This window comes from Scatophagus argus, chromosome 19 (genome assembly GCF_020382885.2).
Source record: "Scatophagus argus isolate fScaArg1 chromosome 19, fScaArg1.pri, whole genome shotgun sequence".
Lineage (NCBI taxonomy): Eukaryota > Metazoa > Chordata > Actinopteri > Scatophagidae > Scatophagus > Scatophagus argus.
Window position 1 is genome coordinate 15,623,722 of NC_058511.1, and position 19,707 is coordinate 15,643,428.

Below are 19,707 nucleotides of genomic sequence, written 5' to 3' on the forward strand. Positions count from 1 at the left end.
GCTTTATGTTTTGGATCATTGTCTTGTTGGAAGACAAATCTCCGTCCCAGTCTCAGGTCTTTTGCGGACTCCATCAGGTTTTCTTCCAGAATGGTCCTGTATTTGGCTCCATCCATCTTCCCATCAATTTTAACCATCTTCCCTGTCCCTGCTGAAGAAAAGCAGGCCCAAACCATGATGCTGCCACCACCATGTTTGACAGTGGGGATGGTGTGTTGAGGGTGATGAGCTGTGCTGCTTTTACGCCAAACATAACGTCTTGCATTGCTGTAGACCTCTGCAGTTCATCCAGATTGATCATGGGCCTCTTGGCTGCATCTCTGATCAGTCTTCTCCTTGTATGAGCTGAAAGTTTAGGGGGACGGCCAGATCTTGGTAGATTTGCAGTGGTCTGATACTCCTTCCATTTCAATATTATTGCTTGCACAGTGCTCCTTGGGATGTTTAAAGCTTGGGAAATCTTTTTGTATCCAAATCCAGCTTTAAACTTCTCCACAACAGTATCTCGGACCTGCCTGGTGTGTTCCTTGTTCTTCATGATGCTCTCTGTGCTTTAAACAGACCTCTGAGACTATCACAGTGCAGGTGCATTTATACAGAGACTTGATTACACACAGGTGGATTCCATTTATCATCGTTAGTCATTTAGGTCAACATTGAATCATTCAGAGATCCTCACTGAACTTCTGGACAGAGTTTGCTGCACTGAAAGTAAAGGGGCTGAATAATTTTGCACACCCAATTTTTCGTTTTTTTATTTGTTAAAAAAGTTTAAAATATCCAATAAAGTGTGTTCCACTTCATGATTGTGTCCCACTTGTTGTTGATTCTTCACAAGAAATTACAGTTTTATATCTTTATGTTTGAAGCCTGAAATGTGGAAAAAGGTCACAAAGTTCAAGGGGGCCAAATAGTTTCGCAAGCCACTGTACCTTTATAACAGACATACCTTTATTTACCATGCATATTGTTAAGGATTTGCATTAAGATGTATACAGGTACTTTATGAATAGTACAGTGACATTTTTATCTCTTGCAGCGGAAAAGAAGAAAATCTGCCAAAGAACTGATGACTTTACTGACATAACAGAACTGTAAATAATAAGTCAAAAGAGCTTACAGTTACTAAAATCACCTTGAAATATCTTCCCAGAGATAATCATTCTAAAAGCTGATCGAAACCAGCTGTAGAAGAAGGCATAAACAAATGGATTGAGCATTGAATTTGACCATCCAAGCCATTTAAAAGCTGCAATCACAGCAACTGGTATTGTGTAGCCACTCAAAGGGTTAAAAGTCATACACAGAAAGTAAGGAGTCCAACAGATGAGAAAAATTCCCATGACAATAGCCAGAGTTTTGGTGGCTTTTCTCTCCATCTTACTGACAGTTGCTCCAGGCTTTATGCCAAGAGAGATACTGCTCTGAATGCTGCGTGCCTGTCTCTGTGCCACCACCAAAATCTTTAGGTAAATCATGGACATAATGAGAGCTGGGAGGTAAAATGCCAGGATGGTTCCAGTAATTGCTAACTTTAGGCTTACATTTTGAAATAAAACACACCTTTTGTTGGTTTGTTCTTGGTTCACTCCCAAAACTGTGACACTAATTCCATTTAGAGCAGGAACAGTCCAGCTCACCAGGATCATGATCATAATAACACGGACATTTATCTTAGCTTTGTACCTCAGAGGCTGACACACAGCATAGTATCTGTCAACAGAAATAAAGCACAAGTTCAAAATAGAAGATGTGCACAGAAATATATCAAAACTGCCTCGTAACTTACACAGTACATCTTGAAGATAAAAACAAGAGCTTACAGATAGTATTGTGCTAAATGGCAAAATGAAAACACCAACAAGCAAGTCAGCTACAGCGAGAGAGAGGATGAGATAGTTTGTCGGAGTATGAAGCTGTTTGAAGTAAACAATGGAGGTTATTAACAGAAGATTTCCACACATGATAAGAACTGATAAAGAGCCAACAAAAACACACAGTAAATACGTGGTGGTGACTGCTCTCATGTCAGATAAATTTGCTGATTCGTTACAGAGATGTTTTCCCTCAAAAACAACATCAGACCTGTTGACAAAGAATTTCCATGCATAAGTGATCATTAAAATGTGAACATTTGCAATGACATGAAGAAAACTGACAATTTCTGTATTCATAGTAGAAAATTTTGTGCTCTCTATGTTTCATGTCATACCTGTTTGGTTCGTGCATCTGTTTGACAGGAGCTCTTGATCTCTGTGCCACTGAGCAGTAAACTCAGATTAGAGTTATTATCCTGTGCTCATTAGCATATCATGGGAGGAGCGTTTGTTATACGTCAATATGATGACTTCCTGCATGTGCGCATGCCTGTGTTTAACCTGCCATAGCAATTACATAATCATCATCATGAAAACCTCTTTTGAAATCACTTTTCACCTTCATGACTGTAGGTGTGGATTATAAAGCAAATAAACTGGTAACTCAGAGGCTTTTCTAAAGTCAACTACCATTCATTCGAAAGCCTCATTCTTAGTCCTTCACACCCAACCTGGAAAATAGTACAACCAATTTTTGTTATTGTAGTGTACCGCGCTCCTGGTCCACACTCTAAATTTCTGCTGGAATTTTCAGAGTTTCTATCTAGTTTCAGCAACATTACAATAATAAAAGAAAGTGTTACGCCAGTTGCAGTCCCTCTCAAATCGACCATTTTGTGGACAGTACTGCAAGCTCATTAAGGACATCAATCGACTCTATTGCTCCTCTCTTTGAGACATGATCAGTTTGTCCCTCATAACAGGCTATGTACCCCAGTCCTTTGAAGTAGCTGTAGTCAAATGTCTTATTAAAAAGCACACACTTGTCCCAGAAGTTTTAAGCAACTACAGACCAATATGTAATCTTCCATTTCTCTACGAGATCCTTGAGAGAACAGTTGCCAGTCAGCTATATGACTTTCTAAATAGTAATAGTTTATTTGTGGATTTTCAGTCTGGCTTTAGAGCTCATCATAGCACAGAGACGGCATTGGTAAAAGTCACAAATGACCTTCAAAACAAAAGACTTATCTCTGTCCCTGTACTGTTAGACCTTAGTGCTGTATTTGACACCACTGACCATTAATCTTATTCATCCATCTTATTACACAGATTGGAACACCTAATTAGAATGGCATTAAGCTTGTTTCAGTCCTATTAATCAGATTGATCTGTATTTGTTCCTGTTAATGATGCATCGTCCATACTCACAAAAGTTAGTCACAGAGTTCTCCAAGGTTCTGTACTAGTACTATTCACCCTTTATATGCTCCCCATCAGTGATATTTTTAGGAAATACTCCATACATTTTCATTGTTATGCAGGTGACACACAATTGTACTTGTCAGTGAAACCAGATGAAACAAATCAGCTAGCCAGACTTCAGTCGTGTCTTAAAGACATAAAAAAAAAAACCTGGATGACTTGCAATTTCCTACTTCTAAATTTGGACAAAATTGCAGTTATTGTTCTGGGCCCTACACACCTTAGAAACAAATTATCCAATCATATAGCAACGCTAGATGGCTTAGCCTTGGCCTCAAGCTCCACTGTAAGGAATCTAGGAGTTATCAGGACATGTTCTTTTATTCACACATAACACACATTATAAAGACTGCATTCTTTCACCTCTGCAATATTGCAAAAATTAGGCACATTCTGATTTAGAAAGATACAGAAAAATTAGTCCATGCATTTATTACTTCCAGGCTGGATTATTCCATCCATCCATCTTCTTCTGCTTCATCCGGGACCGGGTCGTGGGGACAGCAGCTTGAGCAGGGATGTCCAGACTTCCCTCTCCCCAGACACTTTCTCCAGCTCTTCCGGGTGGACCCCAAGACGTTCCCAGGCCAGCCGAGTGACATAGTCCCTCCAGCGTGTCCTGGGTCTTCCTCGAGGCCTCCTCCCGGTGGGGCATGCCCGGAACACCTCCCGAGGAAGGCGTCCAGGGGGCATCCGAAACAAGTGTCCGAGCCACCTCAACTGGCTCCTTTCGATGTGGAGGAGCAGCGGCTCTGCTCCGAGCTCCTCCCGAGTGACAGAGCTCCTCACCCTATCCCTAAGGGAGTGCCCCGCCACCTTGCGAAGAAAGCTCATTTCAGCCACTTGTATCCGAGATCTCGTTCTTTCGGTTATGACCCAAAGTTCATGACCATAGGTGAGGGTAGGAAAGTAGATTGACTGGTAAATTGAGATCTTCACCTTACGGCTCAGCTCTCTCTTTACCACGTCGGACCGATACAACGACCGCATTACTGCTGTCACTGCACCAATCCGCCTGTCAATCTCACGCTCCCATCTTCCCTCATTCGCGAACAAGACCCCGAGATACTTAAACTCCTCCACTTGAGGCAGGAACTCTCCTCCAACCTGGCGGGGACAGACCACCTTTTTCCGGTCGAGAACCATGGCCTCGGATTTAGAAGTGCTGATTCTCATCCCAGCTGCTTTGCACTCCATAAAAATAATGAACAGGACCGGTGACAAAGGGCGGCACGGTGGTGCGGTGGTTAGCACTGTCGCCTCATAGCAAGAGGGTCCCAGGTTCGAATCTCGGTCTGGGCCCTTCTATGTGGAGTTTGCATGTTCTCCCTGTGCCTGCGTGGGTTTTCTCCGGGTACTCCGGCTTCCTCCCACAATACCAAAAACATGCACATTAGGTTAATTGGCTACTCTAAATTGCCCCTAGGTGTGAGTGTGAGAGTGTGTGGTTGTCTGTCTTTGTGTGTTGGCCCTGCGATTGGCTGGCGACCAGTCCAGGGTGTACCCCGCCTCTCGCCCGTAGTCAGCTGGGATAGGCTCCAGCTCCCCTGTGACCCTGACGGATAAGCGGTATAGAAAATGGATGGATGGATGGATGGACCGGTGACAAAGGGCAGGCCTGCCGGATGCCAACGTGCACCGGCAACAGGTCCGACTTACTGCCGGCAATGCGGACCAAACTCCTGCTCCGAGAGTACAGAGACCGCACAGCCCTTAGCAAAGGACCCCGGACCCCATACGCCCAGAGCACCTCCCACAGGATGCCACGGGGAACACGGTTGAATGCCTTCTCTAAGTCCACAAAACACATGTGGACCGGTTGAGCAAGCTCCCATGAACCCTCAAGCACCCTGCGGGGGGTATAGAGCTGGTCCAGTGTTCCACGACCAGGACGAAAACCGCATTGTTCCTCTTGGATCCGAGGTTCAACTATCGGCCGGATTCTCCTCCCCAGTACCCTGGCATAGACTTTCCCGGGGAGGCTGAGGAGTGTGATCCCTCTGTAATTGGAGCACACCCTCCGGTCCCCCTTCTTAAAAAGAGGGACCACCACCCCGGTCTGCCAGTCCAAGGGCACTGTCCCTGACTGTCATGCGATGCTGCAGAGTCGTGTCAACCAAGACAGCCCCACAACATCCAGAGCCTTAAGGTACCCAGGACGAATCTCATCCACACCCGATGCTCTGCCACTGAGGAGCTTCCCAACTACCTCAGTGACTTCGGCTTGGGTAATGTGTGGATCCGCCTCAGGGACCTCAGCCTCTGCTTCCATGACGGAAGACACGTCAGCAGGATTGAAGAGATCCTTGAAGTTTTCCTTCCACCTTCCAACAACAACCAGTCGAAGTCAGCAGCTCCCCACTTCTACTGTAAACAGTATTAGCAGGGCACTGCTTCACCCTCCTGAGGCGCCGGATGGTTTGCCAGAATTTCCTTGAGGCCAACCAATAGTCCTCCTTCATGGCCTCCCCGAACTCCTCCCAGACCTGAGTTTTTGCTTCCACAACCGCTTGGGCTGCCGCATGCTTGGTCCTCCGATACCCATCAGGTGCCTCAGGAGTCCCACAAGCCAACCATGTTCGATACTTCCGGTGTCCACCACCGGGTTCGGGGATTGTCGCCACAACAGGCACCAGAGACCTTACGACCATAGCTCCGAGCAGCAGCTTCCACAATGGAGGTGGAAAACACGGTCCACTCGGACTCAATGTCCCCAGCCTCCCTCGCGATCTGGTCAAAGTTCTTCCGGAGGTGTGAGTTGAAAACCCCTCTGACGGAGGGTTCCGCCAGACGTTCCCAGCAGACCCTCACAATACGTTTGGGTCTGCCAAGTCTGTCCGGCTTCCTCCTCCACCAGCGGATCCAACTCACCACCAAGTGGTGATCAGTGGACAGCTCAGCCCCTCTCTTCACCCGAGTGTCCAAAACATATGGCCGAAGGCCAGATGACACGACCACAAAGTCGATCATTGACCTCCAGCCCAGGGTGTCCTGGGGCCATGTGCACTGATGGACACCCTTATGCATGAACATGGTGTTCGTTATGGACAAACTGTGACTAGCACAGAAGTCCAACAACAGAACACCGCTCAGGTTCAGATCGGGGAGGCCGTCCCTCCCAATCACGCCCCTCCAGGTGTCACTGTCGTTGCCCACGTGGGCATTGAAGTCCCCTAGTAGAACTATGGAGTCCCCGGTCGGAGCACATTCAAGTACCCTTCCCAGGGACTTCAAGAAAGCCGGGTACTCTACACTGCTGTTTGGCCCATAGGGTGAAACAACAAGGAGAGGCCTTTCCCCGACCCATAGGTGTAGAGAGACGAGTCTCTCGTTCACCGGGGAGAACTCCAACACATGGTGGCTAACCTGGGGGGCTATGAGCAAGCCTACACCAGCTCGCCGCCTCACACCATGGGCGACTCCAGAGTAGAAGAGAGTCCAGCCTCTCTCCAGGAGTTGGGTTCCAGAGCCCAGGCTGTGTGTGGAAGTGAGCCCGACTATCTCTAGCCGGTACTGCTCAATTTCCCGCACAAGCTCAGGCTCTTTCCCCCCCAGTGAGGTAACATTCCATGTCCCCATAGCCAGAGTTTTTGTCCGGGATTTGGGTCGCCGGGATCCCAGTCCACAGCTGTCGCCCAAACCACATTGCACCGGCCCCTTCTGAATCCTCTCGCAGGTGGTGGGCCTACGAGAGAGTGGGCCCACGTTGCTTATTCGGGCTGTACCCGGCCGGGTCCCGTGGGCGGAGACTCGGCCACCAGACGCTCGCCTGCGAGCCCCAACCCCAGGCCTGGCTCCAGCGTGAGGCCCCGGTAACGCCAATCCGGGCGATGTACACATCCTTGCTGTTTTGTCTTTCATCAGGGGTTTCTGAACTGCTCTTTGTCTCCTAATATTACTACTGTTACTACTATTGTTATCATAATCAAAGTACCTTCTGTATACTTCATCATTATCATTATCCAGTGGCGAGCCGTCAGGGCCAGCAAGGCCCTCTCTGCTGGCATGATCACTATCAGAAGCACTGACCTACACTGACAACCTAAATTCTAGTATTTGTTCCATGAAATTGTATTAATTTATTCCCAACAGTTTATTCCCTTCATTTCGTAGCATGTTTCTCGGCTGCACTGCTTCCAATATGTGTGTGTGGATGTTAGATTTTTGTCCAATCAGATTTCAGCCTCTGTGTGTTGCCATATCAGTCTAATCTGCCCAGGGCTTTCAGAATCAGTAGTGCTGGCTCACGCAATTTAGACTATATGAGCCATTGGCTGTTTCTTTAACCAATCAGATTTCAGAATCGTCACTGTGACGCTTCCCAGGGCCAGCTAGCTCAGCATTCTTCCGCCCTCTGATTGGTCGGTCAGAGCAAAAGTGACAGCCAAGTGTGACTAGCAGTTCTGAACTGCTCCGGATGATGTACATGGCACAGTTGCAGTTGTAGTGTAGAGATTTGGAGTTGTCTTAAGTGTGTTTCTTGTTGTATTAATAATGGTAGTTATCCTCAATATGCAAAATTCCTCTCTCTCTAATGCCACGTCTTGTCATATTGCGTTTTTGGATAGTACAAAAAAATGTTTTGTTTTTTTTTTTTTAATAATTGCGATGTGATAGTGGTTGTATTAAGAGGTGGTCTAAGTCAGGTATGTCCTTACTGAAGGTACAGGTACCAGATTCAAATACTTCTGGTATAATTGCTGTTGCTACGTATCTCTGTTTGTGTGCTCCTTCTTTCACCACCCACCCACCCACCCACCCTCTCTCTCTCTCTCTCTCTCTCTCTCTCTCTCTCAACCCAACCGGTAAAAGGGAGATGACCGCGCATCTACAGCCCAGGTCTGCTCAGAGATTTCTGCCCTCTTAAAGGCAATTTTCCTAGCCATTGTCGCCAAGTGCTTGCTCAAGGTGAAATGTTGAGTTCTCTGTATTACAAATTTAATTAAAGTTTGGTTTAGACCTGCTCCAATTGGAAAGAGTCATGAGATAACATTTGTTGTAAATTGGTGCAATTTGAATAAACTGAATTGAACTGAACTGAATTTTTTACTGCCTCAGGTTACTCTTCCCCACAACAGCCATGACCCCTAAATACACCTGCTCAGGGGACGGAAAACATCAACTGTTCCAAAATTAGCATGGAATCTGATTTGGTTCTCTTGAATCTGAAGTGGGGGAAGTCTCCTTTACAGCACGGCAGCATAAGCTTTCCAAATGAGACTGAGCAGTGGAAAACACCCTGCCGGGCCCATCAGTTTGTCATTTCACTGGCACTTTCCCCAGTGAAGAGGCTGAGCAAACAGTGAAGAGGTATATCAGCCAAGAAAGTGCAACAGTGCCTTGCTGACCCTGAAAGTGGTTTTCCCTGCTCAAAAATATTGCCTTTCCAGATCAGGAGAATTCCTCTCCTGCTGAAAGTAGTTTTAGCCAAGCAACATCTGAGTCATCTAACATCACGAAAGACATTGTTTGAGGCCGAGGCAACGTCCTTCTCTCTAGCCTATCAGAGACCTAGTGAAACCTAGACCTTGTGCATGTGGGCCTTAGCAAGACCTATCCAGTTCACTCTCACTACAGGTTTCGATTACTGTGTGTGTCTAACAGTCTCCCTTGCAATCTGATCCAAGTGAAATTAATTTTACTGGTTGAAAATTTCTAATCTGTGTTCTAATATCTACCAGCAGTGTAAAACAGACACTGGTGGCAATTTAAAATTAACCATTTAAAGTAGTTTTCTAAAGTGGTCTATTGTTACTGTCACAATTGTCGGCGTCGCTGACGCAGAAAAGGGCTGAACCCCGATGCAGAGTGAAAGACGGGCAGGGAGGCGAGGTGGAGGTCCAAAAACAATAAGTCTTTATTTTAATAAGCAAACTCAAAAAATGCTCACACTTACTGTGGCATAATAGCTCCTGGCAAGAACATGGCATGACATGAGAAAACAAGGCAAGGCATGGCATGGCATGGCAAGGCAAGAAAAAACAAACGTTCCTGGCATGGACACTGAAGACACTGTAGAAACGACACTAACACTCTGACAAAATGTGGCTGGGAAGACAAGGACTAAATAGACAAGACAACGAGACACAGGTGACACACATTAGGAGGGAGAAAGCAATCAAGAAAACCAAAAGCAAAGTTACATGAAAACAGGGCACACAGGGGAAGTGACGCTTTTCAAAATAAAACAGGACATGACAAAAACCTTGAACATAATACATGGAAACAAGACACACATGGAACATGACACAAGGACTCAAAAACCAAAAGACAGAGAACCAAGGCATGACATAAATCTGAACTTAAAACATGAAAAACACATGAGAGACAAACATGGAACATGGCATGTGGACCACAAAAAATCAAGTTACAGTCACAGTTACTGTGACTTCATCATTCTTTTATGAAGAGAGTGATATTCAAATATTCAAGAATAAGTTGCAATGTAACCAGTTTCTGTACAGTCTCATGTGCATCTTCCCCACAGGTACATGCAGGCTTTCATTTGCAAGTAATAAAGAATCCCTTTGAACTGCTTTTCATTTGACCCTGATTTGATGCCTCAAGTTTTCTCCTTGCCACAGTACTCATCTTATTCTTGTAGAGTGGCTCTGAGTTTATTTCAAGTTTAAATCCCTTAATTTGCATCATCTTGTGCTTACACACCACAACATTTTAAATTTATTTAAGAATTTATTTATACTTCCTAAAAAACAATCAAAGATCATCACCCTCCCTTTAAAAAAGGAAGTAGTTTAAGCTAAGCTACTCAAGCTCAATAAAACCTCAAGTCTGGTTAACCAACACGCAGTGCAAATGCTGCCAGCTGGTCCAGGATGGCAGCTTTTCTCGGGCTTCTCTTTCTCTTTAGTCACTAATACAAAGTATACAGAGATTAGGAAACTGTGTGGTCAGTATCTGCATTAAGATCATTGTTTTCCTGGATGTTAATTTGGCCCTGCCTTAACTGACACATTAGTTTACAAGGTCAAAGTAGTGTCTGATGGCAACTTTATATCAACCTTGCACAAAATGGAACTAGATATATGAAGCCACACTTGTACTGTTTTGGAAACCTGACTTACAATGTGAAGAAATTCACATGCTGCACAAGGGATACACTAAATGGCCTTTATCATCATGGACTGTAAAGGTTGACCTTGTTGTCTGATTTGTATTAGATTAACAAACAAATATATAAACTGAGTGAATTGGAATCAATAAGAAAGACAACTTCTTAACTTGCGCGAATAATTTTTGCACAATAAAGGATGATAAAGTATATGTCCATATTTTTGTTATCTCAGTGTGTTAAAGGGATCTTATACAGCCACCCATCCTTAGTGTAATGTAATTCATGGTGTTCTGCTGCTAAAATTACTGATTGTATTGTAAATGAACAAGTCTTATTTAGTATGTTGCAGTTACTCTTTATTTAATGTCATTTAGAATGATGAAACTTCCAGCTATTGATTTATTTACTTCTTGAGCCAAAACAAAATGATAAAAACTGCTGTAGGATAATTATTAATAACATTCATTTGTTCCTAAAGCTTTGTATATAAAAACAGATGATGAATACTCATGTATTCAACATGCAGGTACAAACTGAATACAGGCAAAAAAAAGTGCCAACGATACATATTATTCATACTTTTATTTACAGACATTCACGTTGAGCTTACCATAGACACTGTTTACTATGTGCATTAAGATGTATACAGGTACTTTATGAATAGTACAGTGACATTTTTATCTCTTGCAGCAGAAAGGATGAAAATCTTTAGTGCCAAACCACAGATAACTTTACCAACATAACAGAACTGTAAATAATGAGTCAAAAGAGCTTACAGTTAGTAAAATCACCTTGAAATATTTTCCCAGAAATAATCATTCTAAAAGCTGATCGAAACCAGCTGTAGAAGAAGGCATAAACAAATGGATTGAGCATTGAATTTGACCATCCAAGCCATTTAAAAGCTGCAATCACAGCAACTGGTATTGTGTAGCCACTCAAAGGGTTAAAAGTCAAACAAAGAAAGCAAGGAGTCCAACAGATGAGAAAAATTCCCATTACAATAGCCAGAGTTTTGGTGGCCTTTCTCTCCATCTTACTGACAGTTGCTCCAGGCTTTATGCCAAGAGAGATATTGTTCTGAATGCTGCGTGCCTGTCTCTGTGCCACCATCAAAATCTTTAGGTAAATCATGGACATAATGAGAGCTGGGAGGTAAAATGCCAGGATGGTTCCACTAAATGCTAAATTTAGACTTGCATTTTGAAATAAAACACACCCTCTGTTGGTTTGTTCTTGGTCCACTCCCAAAATTATGATGCTAATTACATTTAGAGCAGGAACAGTCCAGCTCACCAGGATCATGATCATAATAACACGGACATTTATCTTAGCTTTGTACCTCAGGGGCTGACACACAGCGTAGTATCTGTCAACAGAAATAAAACACAAGTTCAAAATAGAAGATGTGCACAGAAACATATCAAAACTGCCTCGTAACTTACAAAGTAACTCTTGAAGATAAAAACAAGAGCTTACAGATAGTATTGTGCTAAATGGCAAAATGAAAACACCAACAAGCAGGTCAGCTACAGCGAGAGAGAGGATGAGATAGTTTGTCGGAGTATGAAGCTGTTTGAAGTAAACAATGGAGGTTATTAACAGAAGATTTCCACACATGATAAGAACTGATAAAGAGCCAACAAAAACACACAGTAAATACGTGGTGGTGACTGCTCTCATGTCAGATAAATTTGCTGATTCGTTACAGAGATGTTTTTCCTCAAAAACAACATCAGACCTGTTGACGAAATTTCCATGCATAAGTGATCATTAAGACATGAACATTAGCAACAACGTGTCTTAAATGAAGAAGACTGACAATATATTTTTTACTGTAGAGGATTTAAAGGTTTTTCTTTAACAGTTTTTGTAGTCTGTGTGTCTCATACCATACCTGTTTGGTTCATGCATCTGTTTGACAGGAGCTCTTGATCTCTTTGCCACTGAGCTGTAAACTCAGACTGGAGTTATTATCCTGTGCTCATTAGCATATCATGGTCAAGGGAGGAGCATTTGTTAATAACTCGTAATAATCATATCACTCAATATGATGAGTAATCATACATCTTCTTGTACATGTGCATGTCTATGTCTCACCTGCCATAGTCATATAAAAATTATATATGGTCTCTTTTAAAATCAGGTCAGCACAATTGCAAGACTTATAAATAAATAAATTCAGTAGGTTATTCTTAAAAAAACATGTCACTTTTGCAAATCTGTGGAAATACTTTTCTCTTTTCTGGAAGTGAAAAAAGTATTACAGTGTGGGGCCCTGTACTTTAGACCCTTTTAAAGTGTAGTTTGTTTACAGCTTGAAATTTTGCATGACTTCCAGTGGCCATTACTTCCTATGTTTTTGCATAGTATACTTCAAAGTGAGCCAGTGTACTGTGAAATCACTGTGCAGTCAGTCAGGTTAGAGTTGCATTTGGAGTTTTTGAACACAGAATTGCCAGCTTTTGTGTGAACACAAAAGATATCTTAAGTTAAGTAACTGATGTATCATGTAGCTACTAGTTTAAATAAGAGAACCGCAATCTTGTGTGACTGTAACATGTTCAGTTAAATTTTTCAGTGAATGAGTTTTACTGTGAAAGGCAGTTTAGAGACTTGATCCTTTTGTGTAATGGTACATCGTGGTGCTTTTCCATGAAGAGGGAACAATGCCTAACAAAAATGTTTGGATAAAAATATGTATCTGCCAATATAAAGACAATTTAATGGGGCTAGTAGATGAAGAAGATACAAGTGAACATTATCTGAACCACTATTTTTACATAATTTCAGTCTACAGAGAACATCATATACATCTATGCTACAGAATCTGGATAAAAGTATTGGGACACACCTCTCTATTATTGAATTCAAGTGTGGTGTGGGGCTGCTTTTCATGGGTTGGGCTAGACACATTATTTCTGATGAAGGGAAATCTTGAGCGTGATTCAGCATACCAAGACATTTTGGACAATGCTATGCTTCCTACCTTATTTTCACTTTTTATCCCAGCAAAACTGTGCCCCAATGCACAAAGCAAGGTCCATCAAAACATTGTTGGATGAGTTTGGTGTGGAAGAACTTCACTGGCCAGCACACACCCCTGACCTCAACGCCATCCAACACGTTTGGGATGAACTGGAAGGGAGGCAGGAGGTGGGACTGAGATGAGTACTTAAGATGCAATATAGTGTTCCAACATCTAGTGGTACTGTTATAGACATAGAGAGCTGATTGGTATTAAGAAGATTTAGCCCCTCCATGACCAATTGCAGAGGCCCGGTCCATTTATTTACTTGCCAATCCCAATTTTACAAAGTCATGTTATTCTCTAACTCCATTCTCTCTTTTCCCTGATACCATGGAGCTGACAGCAGCGCAGTAACTCCAAAGTTGTCAGAGCTCAGGGCCACCTGTAGGTGCCATAATTTTTGTTTGTGTCACAGCCTCAGCTACTACTCTTTTCCTGTCTGATTGGCTAGGTCTTCTCAATGTCTTCACCACCCCAGTGTTAACGTGGCACCTGGTAGTTTTTGGGCTCTGACAGGCTCAGTTATCATAGTGCACCTTAAAATCCTGTTATTTCCCAGGACCTCCCTCTGCTATGTGCTTATGTCAGACATTAGGAGGAGAAACCCACAACCACACTCTCCTCCACACACTGGTCAAGAGGTTTTTGATTCATCCCTTCAGCCACTGGATCTCAGTTGGTTATTGTCCTCTGCCAGTTGTCTCATTTCCATTCTCAGACAGACAGCTTGTACTTTTCTTCTGTCTACAATTACTTTGTTAAAAAAAGGCATTTATAATCAAATATTAGAGCTGAAACAGAATGAGAACTTATTTACTTGCACAAAAATGCTGGTACAATTAAATATGATGACGTATCCAACCATAATGTTTGTACAAATAAAGATGATGAAGTATTCATCCATAATTTTGTTCTGAACAGGTTGATAGGGATAGACAGAGACAGAAGTTATCCATCACTTTTTACTTTAGCCGATTTTATACAATCAGTCCAAGAGGATATCCCATGATATGAAAGACATGGTGGGTTCAGTCAATTGTAACAACTGAATACGAACACCATGAGACACACGGTGAGATATATGGCTCTGCATTTATCAACAGACATCAAGACACAGAATACACTCTATTGAAGGGGCTGTGTGCTTTGGGCTGTATATAAAGATACTATATGCATAGTACACTGAAATGTTTATGTGATTATGTTATCATGAACAGTGGAAATGAGATTGTGTTTCTCGATAAGCTTCATTATTAGTGATATGTCAGCACTTAAAATGAAGAGTCAAAAGAGCTTAGAATTTGTAAAATCACCTTGAAATATTTTCCCAGAGAGTATCATCCTGAGAGCTAATCGAAACCAGCTGTAAAAGAAAGCATAGACAAATGGGTTGAGCATTGAATTTGACCATCCAAGCCACTTGAACATTTCAATCAAAGGAAGTGGTATTGCACCATTACTCAAAGGGTTAAAGGTGATGCAAAGAAAGAAAGGAGTCCAACAGATGAGAAAAATTCCCATGACAATAGCCAGAGTTTTGGTGGCCTTTCTCTCCATCTTACTGACAGTTGCTCCAGACTTTGTGCCCTGACAGGTTCTGTTCTGGATGCTGCGTGCCTGTCTCTGTGCCACCATGAAAATCTTTAGGTAAATTGTGAACATGATGAGAGCTGGGAGGTAAAATGCAAAAACAGTTCCCGGAATTGCTGAATTTGTATTTTGAAATAAAACGCACCTCCCGTTATATTGTTTCTGGTTCACTCCCAAAACTGTGACACTAATTCCATTTAGAGCAGGAACAGTCCAGCTCACCAGGATCATGATCATAATAACACGGACATTTATCTTAGCTTTGTACCTCAGGGGCTGACACACAGCATAGTATCTGTCAACAGAAATAAAGCACAAGTTCAAAATAGAAGATGTGCACAGAAATATATCAAAACTGCCTCGTAACTTACAAAGTACATCTTGAAGATAAAAACAAGAGCTTACAGATAGTATTGTGCTAAATGGCAAAATGAAAACACCAACAAGCAAGTCAGCTACAGCGAGAGAGAGGATGAGATAGTTTGTCGGAGTATGAAGCTGTTTGAAGTAAACAATGGAGGTTATTAGCAGAAGATTTCCACACATGATAAGAACTGATAAAGAGCCAACAAAAACACACAGTAAATACGTGGTGGTGACTGCTCTCATGTCAGATAAATTTGCTGATTCGTTACAGAGATGTTTTCCCTCAAAAACAACATCAGACCTGTTGACAAAGAATTTCCATGCATAAGTGATCATTAAAATGTGAACATTTGCAATGACATGAAGAAAACTGACAATTTCTGTATTCATAGTAGAAAATTTTGTGCTCTCTATGTTTCATGTCATACCTGTTTGGTTCGTGCATCTGTTTGACAGGAGCTCTTGATCTCTGTGCCACTAAGCAGAAAACTCAGATTAGAGTTATTATCCTGTGCTCATTAGCATATCATGGGAGGAGCGTTTGTTATACGTCATTATGATGACTTCCTGCATGTGCGCATGCCTGTGTTTAACCTGCCATAGCAATTACATAATCATCATCATGAAAACCTCTTTTGAAATCACTTTTCACCTTCATGACTGTAGGTGTGGATTATAAAGCAAATGAACTGGTAACTCAGAGGCTTTTCTAAAGTCAACTACCATTCATTCGAAAGCCTCATTCTTAGTCCTTCACACCCAACCTGGAAAATAGTACAACCAATTTTTGTTATTGTAGTGTACCGCGCTCCTGGTCCATACTCTAAATTTCTGCTGGAATTTTCAGAGTTTCTATCTAGTTTCAGCAACATTACAATAATAAAGGAAAGTGTTACGCCAGTTGCAGTCCCTCTCAAATCGACCATTTTGTGGACAGTACTGCAAGCTCATTAAGGACATCAATCGACTCTATTGCCCCTCTCTTTGAGACATGATCAGTTTGTCCCTCATAACAGGCTATGTACCCCAGTCCTTTGAAGTAGCTGTAGTCAAATGTCTTATTAAAAAGCACACACTTGTCCCAGAAGTTTTAAGCAACTACAGACCAATATGTAATCTTCCATTTCTCTACGAGATCCTTGAGAGAACAGTTGCCAGTCAGCTACATGACTTTCTAAATAGTAATAGTTTATTTGTGGATTTTCAGTCTGGCTTTAGAGCTCATCATAGCACAGAGACGGCATTGGTAAAAGTCACAAATGACCTTCAAAACAAAAGACTTATCTCTGTCCCTGTACTGTTAGACCTTAGTGCTGTATTTGACACCACTGACCATTAATCTTATTCATCCATCTTATTACACAGATTGGAACACCTAATTAGAATGGCATTAAGCTTGTTTCAGTCCTATTAATCAGATTGATCTGTATTTGTTCGTGTTAATGATGCATCGTCCATACTCACAAAAGTTAGTCACAGAGTTCTCCAAGGTTCTGTACTAGTACTATTCACCCTTTATATGCTCCCCATCAGTGATATTTTTAGGAAATACTCCATACATTTTCATTGTTATGCAGGTGACACACAATTGTACTTGTCAGTGAAACCAGATGAAACAAATCAGCTAGCCAGACTTCAGTCGTGTCTTAAAGACATAAAAAAAAAAACCTGGATGACTTGCAATTTCCTACTTCTAAATTTGGACAAAATTGCAGTTATTGTTCTGGGCCCTACACACCTTAGAAACAAATTATCCAATCATATAGCAACGCTAGATGGCTTAGCCTTGGCCTCAAGCTCCACTGTAAGGAATCTAGGAGTTATCAGGACATGTTCTTTTATTCACACATAACACACATTATAAAGACTGCATTCTTTCACCTCTGCAATATTGCAAAAATTAGGCACATTCTGATTTAGAAAGATACAGAAAAATTAGTCCATGCATTTATTACTTCCAGGCTGGATTATTCCATCCATCCATCTTCTTCTGCTTCATCCGGGACCGGGTCGTGGGGACAGCAGCTTGAGCAGGGATGTCCAGACTTCCCTCTCCCCAGACACTTTCTCCAGCTCTTCCGGGTGGACCCCAAGACGTTCCCAGGCCAGCCGAGTGACATAGTCCCTCCAGCGTGTCCTGGGTCTTCCTCGAGGCCTCCTCCCGGTGGGGCATGCCCGGAACACCTCCCGAGGAAGGCGTCCAGGGGGCATCCGAAACAAGTGTCCGAGCCACCTCAACTGGCTCCTTTCGATGTGGAGGAGCAGCGGCTCTGCTCCGAGCTCCTCCCGAGTGACAGAGCTCCTCACCCTATCCCTAAGGGAGTGCCCCGCCACCTTGCGAAGAAAGCTCATTTCAGCCACTTGTATCCGAGATCTCGTTCTTTCGGTTATGACCCAAAGTTCATGACCATAGGTGAGGGTAGGAAAGTAGATTGACTGGTAAATTGAGATCTTCACCTTACGGCTCAGCTCTCTCTTTACCACGTCGGACCGATACAACGACCGCATTACTGCTGTCACTGCACCAATCCGCCTGTCAATCTCACGCTCCCATCTTCCCTCATTCGCGAACAAGACCCCGAGATACTTAAACTCCTCCACTTGAGGCAGGAACTCTCCTCCAACCTGGAGGGGACAGACCAACTTTTTCTGGTCAAGAACCATGGCCTCGGATTTAGAGGTGCTGATTCTCATCCCAGCTGCTTTGCACTCCATAAAAATAATGAACAGGACCGGTGACAAAGGGCAGGCCTGCCGGAGGCCAACGTGCACCGGGAACAGGTCCGACTTACTGCCGGCAATGCAGACCAAACTCCTGCTCCGAGAGTACAGAGACCGCACAGCCCTTAGCAAAGGACCCCGGACCCCATACTCCCAGAGCACCTCCCACAGGATGCCACGGGGACACGGTCGAATTCCTTCTCTAAGTCCACAAAACACATGTGGACCGGTGGAGCAGACTCCCATGAACCCTCAAGCACCCTGCGGGGGGTATAGAGCTGGTTCAATGTTCCACGACTAGGACGAAAACTGCATTGTTCCTCTTGGATCCGAGGTTCAACTATCGGCCGGATTCTCCTCCCCAGTACCCTGGCATAGACTTTCCCGGGGAGGCTGAGGAGTGTGATCCCTCTGTAATTGGAGCACACCCTCCGGTCCCCCTTCTTAAAAAGAGGGACCACCACCCCGGTCTGCCAGTCCAAGGGCACTGTCCCTGACTGCCATGCGATGCTGCAGAGTCGTGTCAACCAAGACAGCCCCACAACATCCAGAGCCTTAAGGTACCCAGGACGAATCTCATCCACACCCGATGCTCTGCCACTGAGGAGCTTCCCAACTACCTCAGTGACTTCGGCTTGGGTAATGTGTGGATCCGCCTCAGGGACCTCAGCCTCTGCTTCCATGATGGAAAACACGTCAGCAGGATTGAGAAGATCCTCGAAGTATTCCTTCCACCTTCCAACAACAACCAGTCGAAGTCAGCAGCTCCCCACTTCTACTGTAAACAGTATTAGCAGGGCACTGCTTCACCCTCCTGAGGCGCCGGATGGTTTGCCAGAATTTCCTCGAGGCCGACCAATAGTCCTCCTTCATGGCCTCCCCGAACTCCTCCCAGACCCGAGTTTTTGCTTCCACAACCGCTCGGGCTGCCGCATGCTTGGTCCTCCGATACCCATCAGGTGCCTCGGGAGTCCCACAAGCCAACCATGTTCGATACTTCCGGTGTCCACCACCGGGTTCGGGGATTGTCGCCACGACAGGCACCAGAGACCTTACGACCATAGCTCCGAGCAGCAGCTTCCACAATGGAGGTGGAAAACACGGTCCACTCGGACTCAATGTCCCCAGCCTCCCTCGCGATCTGGTCAAAGTTCTTCCGGAGGTGTGAGTTGAAAACCCCTCTGACGGAGGGTTCCGCCAGACGTTCCCAGCAGACCCTCACAATACGTTTGGGTCTGCCAAGTCTGTCCGGCTTCCTCCTCCACCAGCGGATCCAACTCACCACCAGGTGGTGATCAGTGGACAGCTCAGCGCCTCTCTTCACCCGAGTGTCCAAAACATATGGCCGAAGGCCAGGTGACACGACCACGAAGTCGATCATTGACCTCCAGCCCAGGGTGTCCTGGTGCCATGTGCACTGATGGACACCCTTATGCATGAACATGGTGTTCGTTATGGACAAACTGTGACTAGCACAGAAGTACAACAACAGAACACCGCTCAGGTTCAGATCGGGGAGGCCGTCCCTCCCAATCACGCCCCTCCAGGTGTCACTGTCGTTGCCCACGTGGGCATTGAAGTCCCCTAGTAGAACTATGGAGTCCCCGGTCGGAGCACATTCA

General features: G+C 44.0%; 3 protein-coding genes across 3 annotated transcripts; all 3 read right to left on the reverse strand.

Annotated features, from left to right (window-relative positions):
• Positions 1-935: 935 nt before the first annotated feature.
• On the reverse strand, positions 936-2,246 carry LOC124051019 (trace amine-associated receptor 1-like). Its single transcript, XM_046374038.1, has 2 exons — positions 2,213-2,246; positions 936-2,085 (listed from the first exon to the last, which is right to left on the reverse strand). Exons 1-2 carry the CDS (start codon positions 2,227-2,229, stop codon positions 1,107-1,109), a joined length of 996 nt encoding a protein of 331 aa, XP_046229994.1. The 5' UTR covers positions 2,230-2,246; the 3' UTR covers positions 936-1,106.
• Positions 2,247-10,549: 8,303 nt separating this feature from the next.
• Positions 10,550-12,467, reverse strand: LOC124051020 (trace amine-associated receptor 1-like). Its single transcript, XM_046374039.1, has 2 exons — positions 12,275-12,467; positions 10,550-12,118 (listed from the first exon to the last, which is right to left on the reverse strand). Exons 1-2 carry the CDS (start codon positions 12,289-12,291, stop codon positions 11,140-11,142), a joined length of 996 nt encoding a protein of 331 aa, XP_046229995.1. The 5' UTR covers positions 12,292-12,467; the 3' UTR covers positions 10,550-11,139.
• Positions 12,468-14,131: 1,664 nt separating this feature from the next.
• LOC124050587 (trace amine-associated receptor 1-like) lies at positions 14,132-16,173 on the reverse strand. The gene is made up of 2 exons (XM_046373285.1): positions 15,793-16,173; positions 14,132-15,665 (listed from the first exon to the last, which is right to left on the reverse strand). The coding sequence occupies exons 1-2, from the start codon at positions 15,807-15,809 to the stop codon at positions 14,693-14,695; spliced, it is 990 nt and encodes a 329-aa protein (XP_046229241.1). The 5' UTR covers positions 15,810-16,173; the 3' UTR covers positions 14,132-14,692.
• Between the last annotated feature and the right edge of the window lie 3,534 nt (positions 16,174-19,707).